This window comes from Corythoichthys intestinalis, chromosome 7, assembly GCF_030265065.1.
Source record: "Corythoichthys intestinalis isolate RoL2023-P3 chromosome 7, ASM3026506v1, whole genome shotgun sequence".
Taxonomy (NCBI): Eukaryota; Metazoa; Chordata; class Actinopteri; order Syngnathiformes; family Syngnathidae; genus Corythoichthys; species Corythoichthys intestinalis.
The window spans coordinates 46059058-46080557 of NC_080401.1; the positions used below are offsets into that span (position 1 = coordinate 46059058).

At 39.4% G+C, this 21500-nt stretch overlaps 1 protein-coding gene across 2 annotated transcripts in view; it reads left to right on the forward strand.

The window, feature by feature from the left end:
- LOC130918557 (guanine nucleotide-binding protein G(q) subunit alpha) overlaps positions 1–21500 on the forward strand; it is a 68714-nt gene that overhangs the window by 31358 nt on the left and 15856 nt on the right. Inside the window, exons 2-5 of one of the 2 annotated variants that reach the window (XM_057840352.1) lie at positions 2541–2725; positions 5190–5344; positions 10925–11053; positions 18358–18487. In XM_057840352.1, coding sequence (XP_057696335.1) covers positions 2541–2725; positions 5190–5344; positions 10925–11053; positions 18358–18487 — 599 coding nt within the window. Of the gene's footprint in view, positions 1–2540; positions 2726–5189; positions 5345–10333; positions 10463–10924; positions 11054–18357; positions 18488–21500 lie in introns of both variants that reach the window. The other variant, XM_057840351.1, reaches the window with a different exon arrangement.

The following is a 21500-nucleotide window of genomic DNA, read 5'->3' on the forward strand; positions in this document are numbered from 1 at the left end:
ACACGATTTTGCCAGTTGCCCTCTTGTACTGTGTTGCAGGCTTGTAAAGAAGATGGTGTAATAGAAGTACACACTTGAGCAGATTCAGAATTAGGCTGTTATGCATTTAAAAAAAGTATAAAATGTAAAAGTCGCTAATCGAAACACAATATTTGTGAGAAAAATCACAATTCGGTCTCGCCCCGCCCCCTCAAAGTCGTGCAGCCCTAACCCGAAGGGTGAAGGGATCTACTAGTTCGGTTTAGTGGGGTGAAAAACACTCTCAGAATAATTTCACATACAGAATGTCCACAGAGCTGTAAACAAAGGTGATCTCACTTTGAGTCCATGTGAGAGCCCAAACAAATAGCTACACTTCCTCTTATCCTTATTATCTACACACATGATATTACAAACAAACCCACTTTGGCTAGTCTACTTATCTGCACTTTTCTGTGGTTAAGTGAACTGAAAGCTTGATACACTTAGTAGATATGGAGACCTTGTTTCGATTGACATTCACGCCCATGCACACAGACTAGGGGTGCATGATATCCATTTTTTGAAACCGATATTGATAACTTCCTGCTGCTCAAAGCCGATACCGATATCGATAACTGATAATAAATATATACTTTTTTAAATGTATAACCTGAGCTTTTGAACACCTGGAGGTTTAAAAAAAAAAAAAAAAAATAGTGGTGGATTTGCCTTTGATCTCACCAGATTTTTCATAATGACATGAACAAAACAGTGTGTTTCACTTCTGCACTGCCCGATAGCCAGCTAAGAATGAATGCACTTCCATAAACCACAAGGCTTTGTCTTTTGCTGCTTTAAGGGAAGACACTCGTCTTAACATTGTGAAAGTACAACAGAAAAATATACATATTCAATACTCAATATACAACAAACTGTACAATACACTTACATACACAACTATTATATGTATAGCATAGCACACTAGCTTGAGCTACTAAAGCATTGGCTGGCTTCTATAACACAACTTATGAAGTTCTGTACATATGACCCTTCACCACAGAAGTAAACATATATTGCACATCCATATGTTATAGTGAACATAAAATACTTACATATATTTCCGAGGCGGAAACGTAACAGAAAGCATTCACGACTGTCAATGCTACCGCTAGACGCCGCAATGTGTAAGTGAACCAAACTACTGTAACAAAAAATAGATGCAGTGAATTATTCTGACCAGCAGGTGGGAGCAATGCCCCGCAAATGGTCAACTGATTTCCCATACTAGTGTGTAAACTGTAAAGCCAGAACAGTTCATATTATCGGTCCTATTATACAGTAAATGTTATTGGATTTATCGGGATGACGTCATAATTCCTACGTCCTCTAGGTTGTTCTCCATTCGGTCGTCTTCCGCCGGCGCCCCGGCCGTGTGGCCCAGCCGTTCGTTGCCGTTGAATCGGGTTGCAGGTCTTACCAAATGTGCTACTGCTCTCCAGTGGCCAGTTTTATTGCTTGAAAATTAAAGTTGCCACATGATTAAACAGGTCGACGTGATCATAGAACAGCAAGCTTGAGTCTGATTAGTATAATCTAGTCATGTGATTATTGTTGTGACGTTTCATCTGTGAAACGAGCTACTGTTGGCATCTTTGGTTAAAATAAAGTCAATATGTAGAATGAAGAGGAAAAATGTAACGACTCTAGCGTAGCCCAAAGTAGCGGAGTACGAGTAGCGTTTTGTCTTCACGAATCTAGTCAAGTAAAAGAAGAAGTATAGCTTACTAAAACTACTCTTATAAGTACATTGTTCTCAAAAAGTTACTCAAATGTAACGCGTTACTACCCACATCTGCCTTTTATATACAGCAATCTTCATCATTTACAAATGAACCCTCTTAGCCTGGAATAAACGGTATTAACACCATTTATATTAATACAATGTGGTCATGGTGAGTCAACCAAAGTCTTCCAGAACATCTATTCAAATTCTTCTAGTTTTAATATCGCAAGATATATCCAATCCATTACAAACCCCCAAAGAGTCGCAATGTTAGTTTTTTCCAATATCGTTCAGCCCTATCGCAATATAATATCACAATGTATCGCAAACCCCCCAAAAATCGCAATGATAGTTTTTTCCAATGTCGTTCAGGCCTAATTTATACATATTTTTTTACTTTTAAGGGCTAAAAAGTCACAAAATAATCCAGAAATAGAATGGCATTGCCAAAAGATACAAAAATATATACGTTTTATACTCCGCAACACTACCGTAAAAAGCAGAAGAGGAAGTACTATAAAAAGTACAGTACTGAAACATGTTTGAACTTTTGTTCAATTAAAAACAAAACTTTTTTCCCCGTGTCGGATCAAGACTCTGTATCGGCAGATTCTCAAAATCAGGTGACACAGACTCTTGTGCAAAAGTATGCAATCGGGACATCCCTTGTAAAAAGTCCATACCTCAGCATTTTGCCATCTCTGTAGGTCGCACTGGACCCAATTATCAATGGGTTCACTCAACCCTGCCATCCACTTTTAGGACTTGATTCATTGGTTGTTGTCTTCTTCCTCAGGTACTGGCGAAAGCGGCAAGAGCACTTTTATCAAGCAGATGCGCATCATCCACGGGTCAGGCTACACCGATGAGGACAAGAAGGGCTTCACAAAACTAGTCTATCAGAACATCTTCACGTCCATGCAGTCAATGATCCGTGCCACAGAGACCCTAAAGATACCATACAAGTTTGAACAGAACAAAGTACGTCCTGTTGAAAGTTTCTTCTGAAATTGATGCTGTTCACTAACAACCGTATGACGAGTATACCCACACTATACTGTACTACACTGTACTACAAAAAAAAAAAAAAAGAAAGAAATTTGGTAGTTACTATCGTAAATATCTTCAAGGAAAATTTTATCTATGAGATTGATGTTGTACTTTCTCATTGAAAAAAAAAATTGCATTATGAACTGCTTTTTTGTGGAAGAAAATACTAATGGATAACAATTAAAAAAATGTCAGAATTATTATTTTTTTATTTTAAAATAGTCATATTTTAGATATATTATGGTTTTGCCCATTTCTGGTAAAGGTATATTTGCAGGGATAGAATTTTTAAGAAAATTTACTTTTTTTTTTACGCAAAAGTTAAAAGTATAAAAATATAAAAGTAAAATACAGTGGGGCAAATAAGTATTTAGTCAACCACCAATTGTGCAAGTTTTCCTACTTGAAAAGATGAGAGAAGCCTGTAATTGTCAACATGGGTAAACCTCAACCATGAGAGACGATGTGAAAAAAAACAGAAAATCACATTGTTTGATTTTTAAAGAATTTATTTCTAATTTAGAATGGAAAATAAGTATTTGGTCACCTACAAACAAGCAAGATTTCTGGCTGTCAAAGAGGTCTAACGAGGCTCCACTCCTTACCTGTATTAATGGCACCTGTTTTAACTCATTATCGGTATAAAAGACACCAGTCCACAACCTCAGTCAGTCACACTCCAAACTCCACAATGGCCAAGACCAAAGAGCTGTCGAAGGACACCAGAGACAAAATTGTAGACCTGCACCAGGCTGGGAAGACTGAATCTGCAATAGGTAAAACGCTTGGTGTAAAGAAATCAACTGTGGGAGCAATTATTAGAAAATGGAAGACATACAAGACCACTGATAATCTCTCTCGATCTGGGGCTCCATGCAAGAGCTCACCCCATGGCGTCAAAATGATAACAAGAACGGTGAGCAAAAATCCCAGAACCGCACCGGGGGACCTAGTGAATGACCTACAGAGAGCTGGGACCACAGCAACCAAGGCGCCGCCAGGGACTCAAATCCTGCACTGCCAGACGTGTCGCCCTGCTGAAGAAAGTACACATCCAGGCCCGTCTGCAGTTAGCTAGAGAGCATTTGGATCATCCAGAAGAGGACTGGGAGAATGTGTTATGGTCAGATGAGACCAAAGTATAACTTTTTGGTAGAAACACAGGTTCTCGTGTTTGGAGGAGAAAGAATACTGAATTGCATCCGAAGAACACCATACCCACTGTGTGAAGCATGGGGGTGGAAACATCATGCTTTGGGGCTGTTTTTCTGCAAAGGGACCAGGACGACTGATCTGTGTAAAGGAAAGAATGAATGGGGCCATGTATCGAGAGATTGAGTGAAAATCTCCTTCCATCAGCGAGGACATTGAAGATGAGACGTGGCTGGGTCTTTCAGCATGACAATGATCCCTAACACACAGCGAGGGCAACAAAGGAGTGGCTTCGTAAGAAGCATTTCAAGATCCGGAGTGGCCTAGCCGTGTCCAGATCTCAACCCCATAGAAAATCTGTGGAGGGAGTTGAAAGTCCGTGTTGCCTAACGACAGCCCCAAAACTTCATTGCTCTAGAGGAGAGCTGCATGGAGGGATGGGGCAAAATACCAGCAACAGTGTGTGAAAAGTTTGTGAAGAGTTACAGAAAACGTTCTGCCTCCGTTATTGGCAACAAAGGGTACATAACAAAGTATTGAGATGAACTTTTAGTATTGACCAAATACTTATTTTCCACCGTGATTTGTAAAAAAAATTCTTTACAAATCAAACAATGTGAATTTGTTTTTTTTTTTCCCCCACATTCTGTCTCTCATGGTTGAGGTTTACCCATGTTGACAATTACAGGCTTCTCTAATATTTTCAAGTAGGGAGAACTTGCACAGTTAGTGGTTGACTAAATACCTATTTGCCCCGCTGTATATTAACGAAAGAATAGAAATGTCACCGCTATTCTAAGGTTATTTAAAATATAATCATGATGTGCCCATTAAAATCAGATAATTATCACTGTCACTTTGTAAACCAGGCCATCGAACTCATTTTTGTCGTGAGCTTTTACGTAGGCACATATAGACTCATATAACAGGGAAATTAAATAATATCAATTCATCATATGGATACAGTAAATTGAGAACATCTCTTGTAATCAAAAATTTTAAAGGGATTTTACATTACCCCCCCCCCCCCCCCCCCAAAAAAAAAAAATTTGAACTGTTGTTAAAAGAGAAGCTAATTTGCAAACTAATGTACAGAATTTTAGCAAGGCCCATAGGCCTTATCACAAGGGTTGTAATTGCTAACTGTTCTGGAGGATAAAAAAGTGTTTATGTCGGATAAACATGGGAACAACAACACATATTTATTTATATTTTTTAATAAATTGCCCCCTTTGCCCTTCAGAACAATGCGCAGCTGGTGCGCGAGGTGGACGTGGAGATGGTGACGTCATTTGATCAGCCGTACATCGGCGCAATCAAGATGCTTTGGGCTGACCCTGGCATCCAGGAGGCCTACGACCGCAGGAGAGAGTATCAGCTCTCAGACTCCACTAAATAGTATGTCTGTCTAATATAAAAACATTCTGCGTAAGAAGCACGTGCATGTGATGCTAAAGATATTACACAATTCAAATGAAGCTTTTCAACATAGTTTTTTAAAAATCTATTTGTACTGATATACAGTATGAAGAGCTGCTTTTCATTTTTTGTATCACGGGTGGGCAACGTATGCAACACAGTGAATTTGTTTTTTAATATATCATGTACATTTTGATTTGTTTTCACTTGTTCAATGAAAAAACTCGCCAATCTTACCCATTCTGGCCACTGAGCAAAGACGTGTGCCCACCCGTTTTGATTGTTGAAACGTACCAGCAGCAACGTTAGGTACACCTATAAGTTATTGAGATCTAATACAAGACCAGAGACATGTGAGACAGTATATCAGAAACAGCTTTCAATGTGATGAAGCACAAAGTGCTGACGCAATAATGAATTTAATAGTTGTTCCAAGTTATTACAAATATCAATCACACAGATGTGAGGCTATCAGTATTTGATAGATTAGACTGCAGTTTTTATAAGCTTTTTGTTCCTCAGCTGTGGGATCACGTGACCAAACTCGGGAAAACAAGTTAGTGGGGTTTATCTGTGGTGCAATAACTAGCAGGATAGAGTTGATGACATTTTTTTTCTAACGTGCTAAAAAAAAAATTCAAATCTTTTTCAAAGAATTGTCTTTGGGCAAAAGTTGAATATGATGTCATTTAAAGCAGCACTTCGTAACCTTTCAGTTTTGGTCGATTTTAGCGATGCCGGTGAACAAAAGTGGTAGTGTTTAGGACCAGCGCACACCCCTCACAGTGTTGTAAAATCATGATCGCCTGCAGACTGAAGATACGACATTACTGTTTTCAGCGGCTGTGTGAAGGATGAATAGTAATAAGGTTGTAGTAATCCAGTTGTGGCTAAACAATAGCATATGGCGGTTAGCAATGTAGCAATAATTGGTGTGGCTAACCCTTCCACCGCTGACGAGTTTGTTTGAGGGGGGTTGTCACGCCAGCAAGTAAAGCCGGGCCAATGTTTATTATTGAGTATCCGATTATCCCTATTATCCCTGGTAGCCGCTTTTTTTCCCTCATCAGACAACTTTTTGTCTCTTTTGTTGCTCTGCCATCTTTGCAGAATTCACGCGAAAATGTTCGCATTGACTTCCATCTTTACAATAAAAGGGGGAAGTGACGTATGCCGTAAAGCAGTCAGCACATTTGTAGTTTTTTTTTTTTGTGTGTGTGGCAGGGTTCCTGCCACCCTCCTCAAAGTTAATTAGTGCCGGTGAAAGCGATACAGACCCCCGCAAGATATAAAAGAGGTGTCATTAACTCGTTGTCAGTCGACATAGCACAAATGTTATGAAAATAATTTTATAAAGGTTGAAAAGTTACCTAGTGTTGCTTTAAATATACAAATATGACATGGGTACAGTACGTATTAAAGAAGCCTAAAAATCAGGTCTTGCCATCTTTGGTGGCTCCATGGAGACATCTTGTGTTAAAAACGTTTAAAGTTGACAAAGGTGGATCTCCTTCGCCATTCATTTAGGCAATGATATAGTGCATTTATATACAGTGGGGCAAATAAGTTTTTAGTCAACCACTAATTGTGCAAGTTCTCCTACTTCAAAAGATTAGAGAGGCCTGTAATTGCCAACATGGGTAAACCTCAACCATGAGAGACAATGTGGAAAAAAAAACAGAAAATCACATTGTTTGATTTTTTAAAAATAATTTATTTCCAAATTTGAGTGGAAAATAAGTATTTGGTCACTTACAAACAAGCAAGATTTCTGGCTGTCAAAGAGGTCGAACTTCTTCTAACGAGGTTCCACTCATTACCTCAATTAATGGCACCTGTTTTAACTCATTAACGGTATAAAAGACACCTGTCCACAACCTCAGTCAATCACACTCCAAACTCCACTATGGCCAAGACCAAAGAGCTGTTGAAGGACACCAGAGACAACATTGTAGACCTGCACCAGGCTGGGAAGACTGAATCTGCAATAGGTAAAATGCTTGGTGTAAAGAAATCAACTGTGGGAGCAATTATTAGAAAATAGAAGACATACAAGACCACTGATAATCTCCCTCGATCTGGGGCTCACTGCAAGATCTCACCCCGTGGTGTCAAAATGATAACGACAACGGTGAGCAAAAATCCCAGAACCACACAGGGGGGACCTTTTGAATGACCTACAGAGAGCTGGGACCACAGTAACAAAGGTTACTATCAGTAACACAATGCGCCGCCAGGGACTCAAATCCTGCACTGCCAGACGTGTCCCCCTGCTGAAAAAAGTACACGTCCATGCCCATCTGCGGTTCACTAGAGAGCATTTGGATGATCCAGAAGAGGACTGGGAGAATGTGTTATGGTCAGATGAAACCAAAATAGAACTTTTTGGTAGAAACACAGGTTCTCGTGTTTGGAGAAGAAGGAATACTGAATTGCATCCGAAGAACACCATACCCACTGTGAAGCATGGGGGTGCAAACATCATGCACAGGGGCTGTTTTTCTGCAAAGGGACCAGGACGACTGATCTGTGTAAAGGAAAGAATAAATGGGGCCATGTATCGAGAGATTTCCATCAGCAAGGGCATTGAAGATGAGACGTGGCTGGGTCTTTCAGCATGACAATGATTCAATTCAATTCAATTTTATTTGTATAGCCCTCAATCACAACAGAAGTCTCAAAGGGCTTTACAGAGGCAATATGATACACAATTAGAAATGAAGCAACAAAGATGAAGAGATACAGTTCAAGTCCTGGGTATCCCCTATCCTTAAGACCCTCCATGCCGGCAAGGAAAAACTCCAAAAACTCAAGAGTCAATTGAGAGAAAAATGAGAAACCTTGGGGAGTACCACAGTCAGGAGAGGTCCACTCCCAGGACGGATAGACAGGAACCCCAGAACTGCTAATGGGAATTAGCAAGCGAAGTTATAGTCCGTAAAAATACAGTGGAGTAAAGGAGCAAGAAGAGGTTCCTCTAGTCAGATGAGACGGGGGTAGCAGCGAGGACGTCTATCCAGCCAGGGGTCTGGACAGTCAGGAGGCTGCAGCTGAAAAATAGTCCCTCCCCAGAGGGGAGGGGGGAAAGGGGACACCGGGTGATGAGTGATGAAGAGACTACACAACTAGATATTAACATTGGAAAATAGAAATAAAGTAAGACAAGTGGTAGGTAGAGTAAGAAAAGGAGATAGAACTCAGCGGCTGTACTGCCGCCAGCATTATAGCTTCTAGTGCAGCTTAGACTAAACTGTGAGTCTACTCCGACTTCAACTCGCCTAACCATAAGCTTTGTCGAATAGGAACGTTTTTAATCTAATCTTAAATGTGCAGACTGTCTCGGCTTCTTTAATACTAGCTGGAAGCTGATTCCATAAAACAGGGGCTTGGTGGCTAAAGGCTCTAGCTCCGACAGTACTTTTAGAAACCCTGGGAACTACCAGTAGACCTGCATTCTGAGATCGGAGTGTTCTGTTGGGGTGGTATGGAACCAGAGCATCGGTGAGATAAGATGGCCCCAACCCATTAATGGTCTTAAATGTAAGAAGGAGTATTTTAAATTTAATTCTAAACTCGACTGGAAGCCAGTGAAGTGCCTGGAGCACAGGGGTGATGAGCTCTCTTCTATTGGTTCCTGTTAAAAGTCTTGCTGCTGCGTTTTGGACTAGCTGAAGACCTTTTAGAGAGCTTTTAGGACAAGCTGCAAGTACGGAGTTACAGTAATCAAATCTCGATGTAACGAACACGTGAATTAATTTTTCTGCATCGCTTTTAGATAAAATATTTCTAATTTTGGCGATGTTGCGCAGGTGAAAGAAAGCCGTTCTACAGGTTTGTTTAATGTGTGCTTTAAACGATAAGTCAGGGTCAAATAAAACTCCTAGGTTTTTAACTGTGGCGCTGGAGGCTACACTTACATTGTCCAGAGTGACTATCTGGGCAGCTAAAGAGTCTCTCACACTTTTCGGGCCTATTATAAGGACTTCTGTCTTTTCAGGGTTAAGTAGAAGATAGTTAGTGCTCATCCAGGTATTTATATCTCGGACGCAGGCGCTTAGTTTTTCTACTTGCCTGACCTGCTCAGGTTTAATTGATAAATACAGTTGTGTGTCGTCAGCGTAACAATGAAAGTTAATGCTATGTTTTCTGATGATATTACCTAGAGGAAGCATATACAGCGTAAACAAGATGGGCCCGATGACCGATCCTTGCGGCACACCATAACTAACTCTAGAGTACGATGATGATTGCTGATCCCAAACACACAGCCAGGGCAACACTGAGTGGCTTCGTAAGAAGCATTTCAATGTCATGGAGTGGCCTAGCCAGTCTCCAGATCTCAACCCCATAGAAAATCTGTGGAGGGAGTTGAAAGTCCGTGTTCCCCAACGACAGCCCCAAAACATCACTGCTCTTGAAGAGATCTGCATGGAGGAATGGGCCAAAATACCAGCAACAGTGTGTGAAAAGCTTGTGAAGAGTTACAGAAAACGTATGGCCTCTGTTATTGCCAACAAAGGGTACATAACAAAGTACTGAGATGAACTTTTGGTATTGACCAAATACTTATTTTCCACCATGATTTGCAAATAAATTCTTTAAAAATCAAACAATGTGATTTTCTGTTTTTTTTTTTCCACATTCTGTCTCATGGTTGAGGTTTACCCATGTTGACAATTACAGGCCTCTCTAATATTTTCAAGTGGGAGAACTTGCACATTTAGAGGTTGACTAAATACTTATTTGCCCCACTGTATTTTGCTGTATACAGAAGTAGAATGTGAAAATTCCGTCATGAAGGCATTGGCGAAGAAAGATGCACTAGCAACAACAGAAAAGCTTACACCATCAAATGCTGATGAACATCTGTTGCTTGATAAGAAATGGAAAGAGGTGTACCTGATGTTGTGTGGTATAAATCCATATCCATGATGTGTGCATCCCTGTCATATGTTCCTCCCCATTCAGTTACCTTAGCGATTTAGAACGAATAGCGGCGTCGGGGTACGTACCCACTCAGCAGGATGTACTGCGGGTTCGAGTGCCCACCACTGGCATCATTGAGTACCCGTTTGACCTGGAGAATATAATCTTCAGGTACTGGTGGACTGAGTGCTGCCCGTGACATCTCTGGTTGGCCTGGTCTTGAACCGCCGATGCCGCTGTCTCCACGAGCTAGCTTTGGGCTGCACCTTAATGCATCCTTGATGGTGGCCTCTCTAAAGACCATGCTCAAGAACTGCAGAACATGCATGAAATTGGCGTGTTCTGGAGCAAATTGCTCATGTTAGCATCAATTATTGGCTTATAGAATCTGTTAGAATAAAATTCTGTCTGTAGGAGCTGCCATCACGGATGAAGCTATAATTCCTTTGGGGGTTCTGGCACCAAGTTTCATCTAATCCCCTCATGGTGCTCGGGAATGTTTCCTTTGGTTACATCTGAACTGATCCACTTGCTTTTCGGAGGGTTTGTGTGCTGTATCTGCTCTTATGCTTCACTTTCTTTGCTCTCTCTTTCTCTCTCTCTCTTGTCCTTCGCTCTCCATCCTGTCTCCAGCTATCTTAGCGATCTGGATCGTATCGCTGAATCTTCCTATCTACCCACCCAACAGGATGTGCTTAGGGTTCGAATCCCAACCACTGGGATCATAGAATACCCTTTCGACTTGCAAAGCATCATTTTCAGGTAGACAAAATAATTGCACCGCTTTGACTAACTTCAGCCCGCTAATGTTTCCATTTTTGTCAATATGGCATGTTAACTACACCTGGAGCATGCTTAACATACCTTCTAAGAACTCATTACACTTCTCAACGTAAAGTGGTACCTTGACTTACGAGTATGATTTGTTACGTGACCATTACCAAGCTCTTAATTTATTCATGTTTCAAATTAATGCCATTTAAATGCCTGCATCAGTTGTACCACCCCCCAAAACCTTTTATTGGATGTTTTTTTTTTAATTTTTTTGGGTGGGGGGGCGGTGGGGATACATGTTTTTGGGAGTGCACAAGAGCAGACCAAATTGATTCTTGACAGTAGCCATAGTGACTGCAGCTAGCCTGCTCCATAGTAGGTTTAACTTCAAGGATAAACATAATGCTGTGCCCCAATTGGGTGGTTTTGCTATCAGTCGAAGCCTTTAAAGTTGGAGCATTTGTAAATCAAACTTGCAGTGTATTGTGTACTTAAATGTTCAATTTCAAACAAAACAGTCACCTAAACTTAATTTCCCGTCAGATGTTTAGTTTAGTATTAAAACAAAAAACCTTCAGTTCTGTAATTTCAGTTGCCGGGTCACAGACATTCAATGTCAGTGTATCATGTTAGACTCCAGATCAATGAGAATCTAGGTTATCACTGTAACTTCACAAGCCACAGAACTATAAATGGAATTTCTTAATTCTAAAAAGTATTATTGGTTAAGAAATCCAAACAAATCAAATGTAAATAGTGAATTTCAGCAATTCATTGTTTAACATACTGTGTAAGAAAATATTACAGGGCCCATTCATGTCTAATTTCAGAGCGAAGTGACCGAATGCCTTTGAAACTTGCCATTTGCATAGTTTTACGAGTGGGAAGTGGCCAAAAATTGCTCGCTGGCTGCACCAATTCAATTTGTACTATCTAATACCCTCAGGTGTGACTGGTTGTCTTTCTATTAGGGCTGGGCGATATGACCTTAAGACTTACCACGGTAAACAGAGCAGATTTACCTCGATAACGATAAATTCGCCTTAGCAGACTGTTATATAATTTGTAAATCTAGATACATTTATGATTTACAAATTACCGGTTTCTCGTTGATTTTACTAGCTTTCCATTTAACATATTTAACAATTGTACATGCAGTGTAAACATTAAGTATATAAAAATATCTTGTAAACGATAAGCATTCAAGTATGAACATTTATAACAGCTTATATTACTTGAACAATGTACAACTTTATAAATATCAATATGGCCACTGCAAAAATGTCATTTTAACACAAATGACTTAGCAAGAGGGCTTGAACAGTACAGTTCAAACAGAGGACCGAGTATCAGATAACTTATTGTTAATGGCTGCTTTGACATGATTACTCAACACAAGTGTTTACTTCAAGGTTGAAATGGTTCAAAGGTTCGAGATGCCTGTAGCCTACCAGCTACCAGTATACTTTTCACTATTATCAGACTCCATCACGTTCACTTGTAGCGTTAGCGTACTGGGCTTCTGTTTAATTTCCTGATAACCACGTGACTTCACACGTAAGCACACTGGTTGCTTTCTTAAAGGGGAATGAACATAGCCTAACAACACATACCGTAATTTTCGCACTATAAGGCGCACCTGACTATAAGCCGCACTGGACTATAAGCCGCAGCTTTCCTCACTGTATATTAGGATATTTACACCAAAAGATATTAACCGGTAACACGTTATTTGACAGAGGTATCATACGACTGTCATAAGACTAAATGAACCACCATGAAGCTTCAAGAAGCTTCATTTGGCCATCACTGGTCCCTTTGGGGAGACAGTCAACCTCTGCTGCCAACATTGTTGTCGTCCAACATGCCTCCTAGCATGCAGTGCAGCGCTACAGATGTAAATACCAATCAAAATCCATGTTCTATGCTAATTAATTCTTCAGTTACTGTTCCAATTGTTTCATTAATTGCTAGTTATGGTATTTGGTAACACTTTGACACTGGTGCCATAACACTGTCATTAGACAATCATAATTATGACATGCCACTGTCATGAGCACTAATGAATGCTTATAACAGATGTCATTTATTGTTATCCATTTTTTTAAGATAGTAAATTTCAGGTTTTCTGTTGGCAGTAAACTATAATCATCAACTTTTTAACAAATACAATTGTGTATTAAGTCTGGCTTGTAGTTTTGGTATTGAACTTCTGAAATAAAATGTGTTTTCCATTTTAAGGTAATTTATTGAGATGTTCCCTAAGCTTCACAAGTGTTAACATTTTTGGACAAACGCCCAAGTTTTGTGCTTTTGTGGTCTATATCCTTTTCAGATTTGGCCAACAAACAGTCCAGCCACTAATCCATAGAAACGATTCCATTCCTGCCACAAAAAAAGGAAAGTTAGAAGTGGACGTAACAGTACTGTTCAAATCGATAGGAAGCCATCATGTCAGCCGCCTCCTACGCTTGGCAAGGCTGGAAATAACTGCAATGTGGTTGCACTCAAGAGCTTCCCGGCCGCTCTGCTGCAGTGAAGCTGAGAGGCTCCACTCGGCCCGGCTACAGTTGATGGTGACTCACCACATGCTCTCAATGGCTTCGCTTTTAGTGAAGAGGCCAAAATTACAAACATGGCTTGTGGAGAGACTGCTAAGGTGTCCGGCTGTATTCAGTGAAGCGCATGATTGCTTAGTTGCTTGAATGTGGAGCGTGTCACCCGCAACGCTAGATGGAAACAAACAAAATACATGTTGTATACTCAAATGACGACCCCCAACGCGAACAAGGCAGCCTTTCATAAACAGTCGTACTTCCTGCTCTTTTAATTGGCTTTGAAGATGTAATTTCTCTTGCCTCCAGCAAAAGAGGAGAATCGGTCTTGTAAGTGGGTCACTCTTGCTTATTACGAGAGAAGAGAAGGACTCCGTTTGATTTGGACTCGTATTGGAGGCGGCTTGTAGCATTTGCCGATTTCGATTGATTGCCTCTTTGTAATGTCATTAACGATTTTACCTGTTTAGCATAAAACGTTGACTCCAGTGAAAATCGCAACAGTTTTTGATAGTTGTACCTGTCACAGGTGAATATTTCCTTATCTGACATTGGTCGAGAGACAGCACTCACCCTGGAATGGTCGAAGCAAAAACTGGGGCACAAATAAACAAACGAGCATTCACACTGATTTGCTCAGATTGACGCATAGATAGAAAGAAGCCTTTTCTAACAATAAGTCTTATTTGCCTTCCTACTCTGTAGCCCAGATGGAAAAAATACAGATTGATGCATAGATAGAAAGAAGCCTTTTCTAACAATAAGTCTTATTTGCCTTCTGTAGCCCAGATGGAAAAAATGCAGGGGAGATAGTTGTGACTCTGAGGACACAGCCAGTACCATATTTTCTCAAGTATAATATGCTCTTGTGTATTGTACACCACCCTAAAATCACTCTTCAGAAGTCTCCTCCCGCCCATTACTGTGGTATTACACATTCCCCCAATTTGATTGTAACTTTGCTAAAATGTTAGTATTCTTTACAGAGTAAGGTCTATATTGTTTTTTTTCTAATCTGCACACCCTTGTTACTGTAAAATACAATATTTTTCATGAATATATTTTCTGCAGAGAAACGTCTGCTCACATAAGTGCAGTTCTTGCTCCTAATGCACGAATAAGAGGTTGTATTTGTCAGTAACAAGCACAGTGGTTCTTAACCTTGCTAAAGGTACCGAACCCCACAAGTTTCACATTTGGATTCACCGAACCCTTCGGAATTGTGTAATAAAGCAATATTTTTAAAATTCAAAAATCAAATCAAATCTCAACCAGCAAGCTAATAATTGAGCAAATTCCCGTTCAAATTTTCATTTTGAAAGTATGTTCTATAAAATATCAAATTGGTGATATATCGTGATACTTTGTATCCCAAAAGGTTATCGATATGCTCCTGCAAGAATCGAGATATCATTTTAAAAAGTTGTCAAAGTCTTTTTTTAAAATTAAAAAAAAAAAAAAAAAAAAAAAAAAAAGGGAGCCAGCAAATTGCTACCAAAATCTTCCACCATAAGTGTCTCAGTTAACTCTCGAGCTGCCTTGACTGTGCTCGACATCCAATCCATTTAGAAACCAGAGCATTCACAGTAACTCTGTCAGATATTCAGGGCATTTATAGGTCATTTGGTGATTCCCAGGTCACTTCCTGTTCTGTAACACAAAATGAAAAGGAAGAGACCCATAAAATACCCCCAAATCAACAGGAAGTAACTTCAAATCAAAATTGCCTCATTGCCTGGCATTGGCTGCTACTGACGGCCATAGACGTTCAATCTGTTTGAAGTGGGAGAGATGGCAGCGAATGAAGGAATGTTCATTCGCTGCCACCCAGCAACCCTCCCAGTTCAAATGGATTGGACGTCTACTAGTGATAAAGTCATTCCAATTCACAGCCGAAGCTTGTTTTTCTGTTTATTAGTTGTTTTTAGAATATCCTAGAATGATTTCCAGACCAATGTTTTGATAATCGTTGTATCACCGTATCGTCAGATAGTTATCGTGAGCTTTGTATCGCAAACCGTATCATCTCGTGAGGTACCAAGAGGTTCCCACTCCTAGTTGTAATCCCTCATACCAAGTGCGAGTCAACCTTACACGGTGAAAACCAGTTCTTCCTCCAATCAGATCGAGGACTAGCCGTTAAAAGAAATGGATTAAGCCTGTAAATTGGGAGCAAACCAGTCTAAAACCAGGTCTAAAAAGCCACTCTGCCTAGATTTAATCAGCGTACGAAAATAGGGGTCTGCGTTTCTTTACCTTCGCCGAACCCCTTAGACTTCATCACAGAACCAATGTGGTTCGATCGAACCCAGGTTCAGAACCACTGAACTAGCAGTAGGGCTGCAGCTATCGAATATTTAAGTAGTCGATTAATAGATGGACTAGTTAGTTCGAATAATCGAGTAATCGGATAAGGAACATGAAAAATTAAAATGCCTGAGCTAAGCCTCAAACAGTATAAATTTGGTATGAGGATCTATGTAAAACAGAAGAACAATTGGCTAGCTTATATAGAAAAAGTCCACTAGCTTAAATGCTATAAAATGCTAAGGTTTTTTTTTTTTTTTTTTTTTTTTTTTTTTTTTTTTTTTTTTTTTTTTTTTTTTTTACAATGCTCCAAACAAATGGTTCAGACACATATTCCCACAAAAAATGACTAAATATACTGGACTGTCTCAGGAAATTAGAATACACAATATTCTAATTTTTTGAGACAGTCCTGTGTATATATACAGGACTGTCTCAGGAAATTAGAATACACAATATTCTAATTTCCTGAGACAGTCAGGAAATTAGAATATTGTGTATTCTAATTTCCTGAGACAGTCCTGTATATATACACAGGACTGTCTCAAAAAATTAGAATATTGTGTATTCTAATTTCCTGAGACAGTCCAGTATACCTATAAACTAAATTATGAATGCATTAAAAAAAACATTAGCTCAAACAAAAACGTATATTACGTTGGTCTTAACAGGGAGCAGTTGGATTCAGCCATGTGAAAAAGAGGCAGACCAGAGGGCAGTGTATCCACTCTAATCAATAAAACTAAATGCAAACACTTTCAAATAAAACCATTACAACGCCACTTTAATTAAACGAATACTCGAGGCAACAAAATTTGATTTGAATATTTTTTTCTAATCGAATACTCGAGTTAATTAATCGTTGCAGCACCGCATGGGAACTACATATATCCCTAAATGTCCAAATTGAATACTGCTTGTCATTTTCCCTCCAAATGTCATGTGACTCGTTACAGGAGTGCTGTCAGCATTGCTGCAGAGGTGGGGGGGGGGGGGGGTGGGTCATTCCCACCACTATGCTTGACTGTAGGCATGACACACTTATCTTTGTACTCTTCACCTGGTCGCCGCCACACATGCTTGAGACCATCGGAAACGAAACAAATTAATTTTCGTCTCATCAGACCATAGGACATGGTTCCAGTAATCCATGTGCTTTGTTGACATGTCTTCAGCAAACTGTTTGTGGGCTTTCTTGTGTACCGTCTTCAGAAGAGGCTTCCTCCTGGGGTGACAGCCATGCCCACCAATTTGATGTAGAGTGCGGCGTATGGTCTAAGCACTAACAGGCTGACCCCCCATCTCTTCAGTCTCTGCAGCAATGCTGACAGCCCTCCTGTAACGAGTCACATGACATTTTGGAGGGAAAATGACAAGCAGTACTCAATTTGGACATTTAGGGACGTACGTAGTTCCCATGCGGTGTACTCACTTTTGTTGCCAGGGGTTTAGATATGAATGGCTATATTTTGAGTTATTTTGAGGGGGAAATAAATGAACTCTATTATATAAGCTGCACACAGACTACTTTTCATTGTGTAAGTGTCATTTTGTCAGTGTTGTCCCATGAAAAGATATACTTAAATATCTGCAGAAATGCAAGGGGTGTACTCACTTTTGTGATACACTGTATGTTCGCCTAAATTTTCTTCTTAATTCCCTAGTTAAATACATGCACTGTATTTTTTTCGTCAACTATGATTTACCTGCAATAAAATTTCCGGTTGGGAGCGATTGTGCTCATAGTGAAAACAGCTCTGCAACCTTGTATTCACAAATTTTATCTTATATATTGACAATATTTTTTGTCAGGTGGTTTGGGGATTTTTAATTTGACCCCAGTCTCCTCTGTTACAAGGGTTCCACTTTTGGGGTGTAGATGTTGTTCAGTTGTGTAAGTCATGCCATCCAATTGTCTATTTTCTCTTCCATTTGTGCTAATTAGGATATGAGTAATCTAAAGCCCGCCACAGCTGACTTTTGACACTAGAAAAATCTAACCTCCAAACCTTACACTAGTGGACTTGAAATAGCTTTTCAGTTGCGAGACGTTAGTTTTCATGAAATACAAATATGAACGTTTTCAGAAATACTCAACAAATACACAAAGTACGTTGTATGAAAAAAAATCTTATCCACTTGGACTCCACGTTTTTGGGGGGATTTTTTTTAATGTTATCCTAAAGTCTACCAGAAGACCCAAATCTTTGTTGAAAGAACATCCCCTTTCCCTCTATCAATTTCCTGCATGAAAAGCACGTTTCATTAGCATTTTCAGTCATTGACTTCTTCTTCTTCGATGTGGGCCCTCAACTTTCCTTCGAATGACTTATCAATGCATGAATGTGTCGTTGCTATTAAAATATGTGACTAGTCGTACGCTTCATTTATGTTGTTTTTTGCTGTTTTTGTTTTGTGCGTCACGTTCAGGATGGTGGATGTTGGTGGCCAGCGGTCGGAGAGGAGAAAGTGGATCCATTGCTTCGAGAACGTCACCTCTATCATGTTTCTGGTGGCGCTCAGCGAGTACGACCAGGTGCTGGTAGAGTCTGACAATGAGGTGAGGTGTCATTATGACATTATGATCATATGCTGTGCGTGTAATGTCTAGGGCCATATTTTTTATTACCGTGTTGGGCCAAATATAAGAGGGTGTTTTTTGCATTGAAATAAGACTGAAAAAGTGGGGGTCGTCTTATATTCGCGGTCTAGACATTATACCCATTCATCACGCTAGATGGCGCCAGATATCATTGAAGCGATGTTCTGTCATGACAGATCTCAGCTACTCACAAGTTTAACCAGTTTGCATTATTTTATTGCAATGGTTTTCCTTATTCACATTTATTTCAAGACTACAGCTAGACTTCACTTTGATGGTTAATGCAGTTATTGCAATTTTGTTGTTTTATCACAATATACTGTTTTATTTACTTTTCAAAAACCAGAAACCATTCATTTACAAATGTGATTGTACTTTAGTTTACATACTTTAAAGGTCAGATATTAAAGAGCATACGACACGAGAAAAAAGTCTTAAATGGCATTATTATGTGAATTAGAATCATATTTTGAGACGATTCAACTATATACAACAATTTAGCAAAGCACAGATGACGAGAAATTAGCCTTTTAATCTGCCAGTTAGCCACGCCTACCATTATAGGGCTTTAGCGTCCCCAACAGGTGGATGACGTCAGCGGTAGACTGGGCTCATCGATTTTACTATTCAGCCCATTGAGGGGGAATTATTCAGAACGAGGAAAACGCGACGAAGAAAGCCGCCAAATGTCATTGTTTCAGTCTCTCTACTCCAATATTTTTACAGGATATTCTTTTTATCCAAGTATTTTTTCCCCAATAGCAATATAAATGGCTTGAGAAGGACCAGTCAGCCCGTCGAGGGAGAACTATTCACAATGAGGAAAACGCGACAAAGAGAGCGGCAAAATGTCATTGTTTCTGTCTCTTTACTTCAATATTTTTACAGGATATTCTTTTTATCCAAGTATTTTCCCCAATTGCTAAATAAATGGCATGGTCATGACAAATAACAGTCTTGTGCTGAATGGAATATGAAATAATAAAAATGCATTTATTTCAAGACGACATGGCAAAATTACTCCATAACGGTCAAAACTGTCGACTTCACCTTTACTGTCGCACCTCCCGAACTATATTTTATGACACCTAAATCGGACATATGTCATTTCCCTTCCCCGGCTTCGCAGAATGTAAACAAACCAGAAGGCGTGACAGCTAGCCGACATGCTAACCCGAACCAAGTGATGTTTCAAAGTCTTCAAAGCAGAAAATCACACATAACTATCCTGGATTATTTGACATGACGACCCGGTTCTCTATTGTTGTCGCGGATCGGCAAACCGCCCGGCGGAGAGCAATTTACAGTTCGTTCCCCGGAGGAGGGTGGCTGGAGTTGTTGTGCAGCTAACGGGCTGCTGCTAATGACCATTAGGACAGCTTTTTACATGCCTATCAATGATCAAACGTAAGTAGTCCTTCATTTAAAGGAAGTTTGTAGTGTTTACTTTGTAATCGCTGTATTCGTATTTGACATAATACAAAACAAGATGTTTACTCACTTCCTCGTAAGTCCAGTGGTCCCACAGTAAATATCCACGGTGAATGGGAACCTTTTGAAACTCCAAAAAGGCGCATACGCCTCTCCCTCATACAGAATGATTTTTCTGCAGCCGTCTGGCTGGCGTGATGCGAAAAATAAACGTATTAATCCGCAAAATCAGCTGAATCATTCGTTCCCTTACACAACAGTACGCTGTATAGTAAAGAGGACGTCTTCTACCGTACACGTCACAGCGCCCTCCTCCTCAATGCAAGACCGAAGCCAGAAGTCACTCATTTTCCTGGCGCGGGATTCAAAAAACTAAATAAATATAGCGATCGCTTCCACACACATCCAAGCGGTCCATATCATTCAGGAGCATAAAATACCGCGTGTATTATGAAATAAACATGCTTTTTCGTGTCACAGGCACTTTAAGGTTCGAATGAGGCAAAATAACATGCTTTTTCTCTCGAATATATGGTTATAATCATTTGTTTCAGATGCACTGTAATTATTTTCTGTATGAAAATTAATTCGGTGTTCAAAAAGTCTTTTTTCAAACTTGAGTCTTGAAAAAGAGCAGGTTGACTTATAAATACTCTCCCTATTCACGACGCTAGATGGCGCCAGATATCATTGATTGATTGATTGATTTTTATTCCGAGCAATAACAACAAAAACAACAAGTATGGAAAAAATAAAATACAATAAAATAAAAATTAAACAGTCACGATGAATGTAACAAAAATAATAACAATACATACACGTGTAGCTCGAAAAGGAGTGGGAAGAAGCCGTGCTTTTTGAGTCCCACCCCCATTTCACTCCAAAAATTCCATAGGAATGCAGTCACTTCCCTACAACAGCTGTACTAATCATAATGATTACATTGATAATAATAATAATAATAGTTGCAATAATCATAATAACACCAATATATATATACATATATATATATATATACACACACATCACTAATAATACATATGAGTAACTATTACATATGTACTAAATATTATACATAAAACATGTAATATTTCTACATACACCCAAGACTATTAAAGACCTCTTTCTGTATATCGTGACCAGACCTGATGTTTATACAGCAATTTGAATTTCTGGATACTTTGACACTGCTTATAATGTAATCCCAAACTGTTCCAGAGTTTTACCCCACATACAGACACGCAGAATCCTTTAAGAGTGGTACGAAATTTTGGTTGTGAAAAGTTGGCAAATCTTCTCAAATTATGAGATTGCTGTTGCACTGTAAAAAGACATTGTAAATTGAGAGGTAATAACTTATGAAATGCTTTAAATAAGAATATTTATGTGTTGTATTTCACAAGATCATAAAATTTTAAAGTTTTGATTGAGTAAATAAATCATGAGTGTGATCTAAAAAACCCACTTTATGTATAATCCGAATTGCTCGCTTCTGTAATGTAATTAATGGATATAATGCACTTTGGTAAGTGTTCCCCCA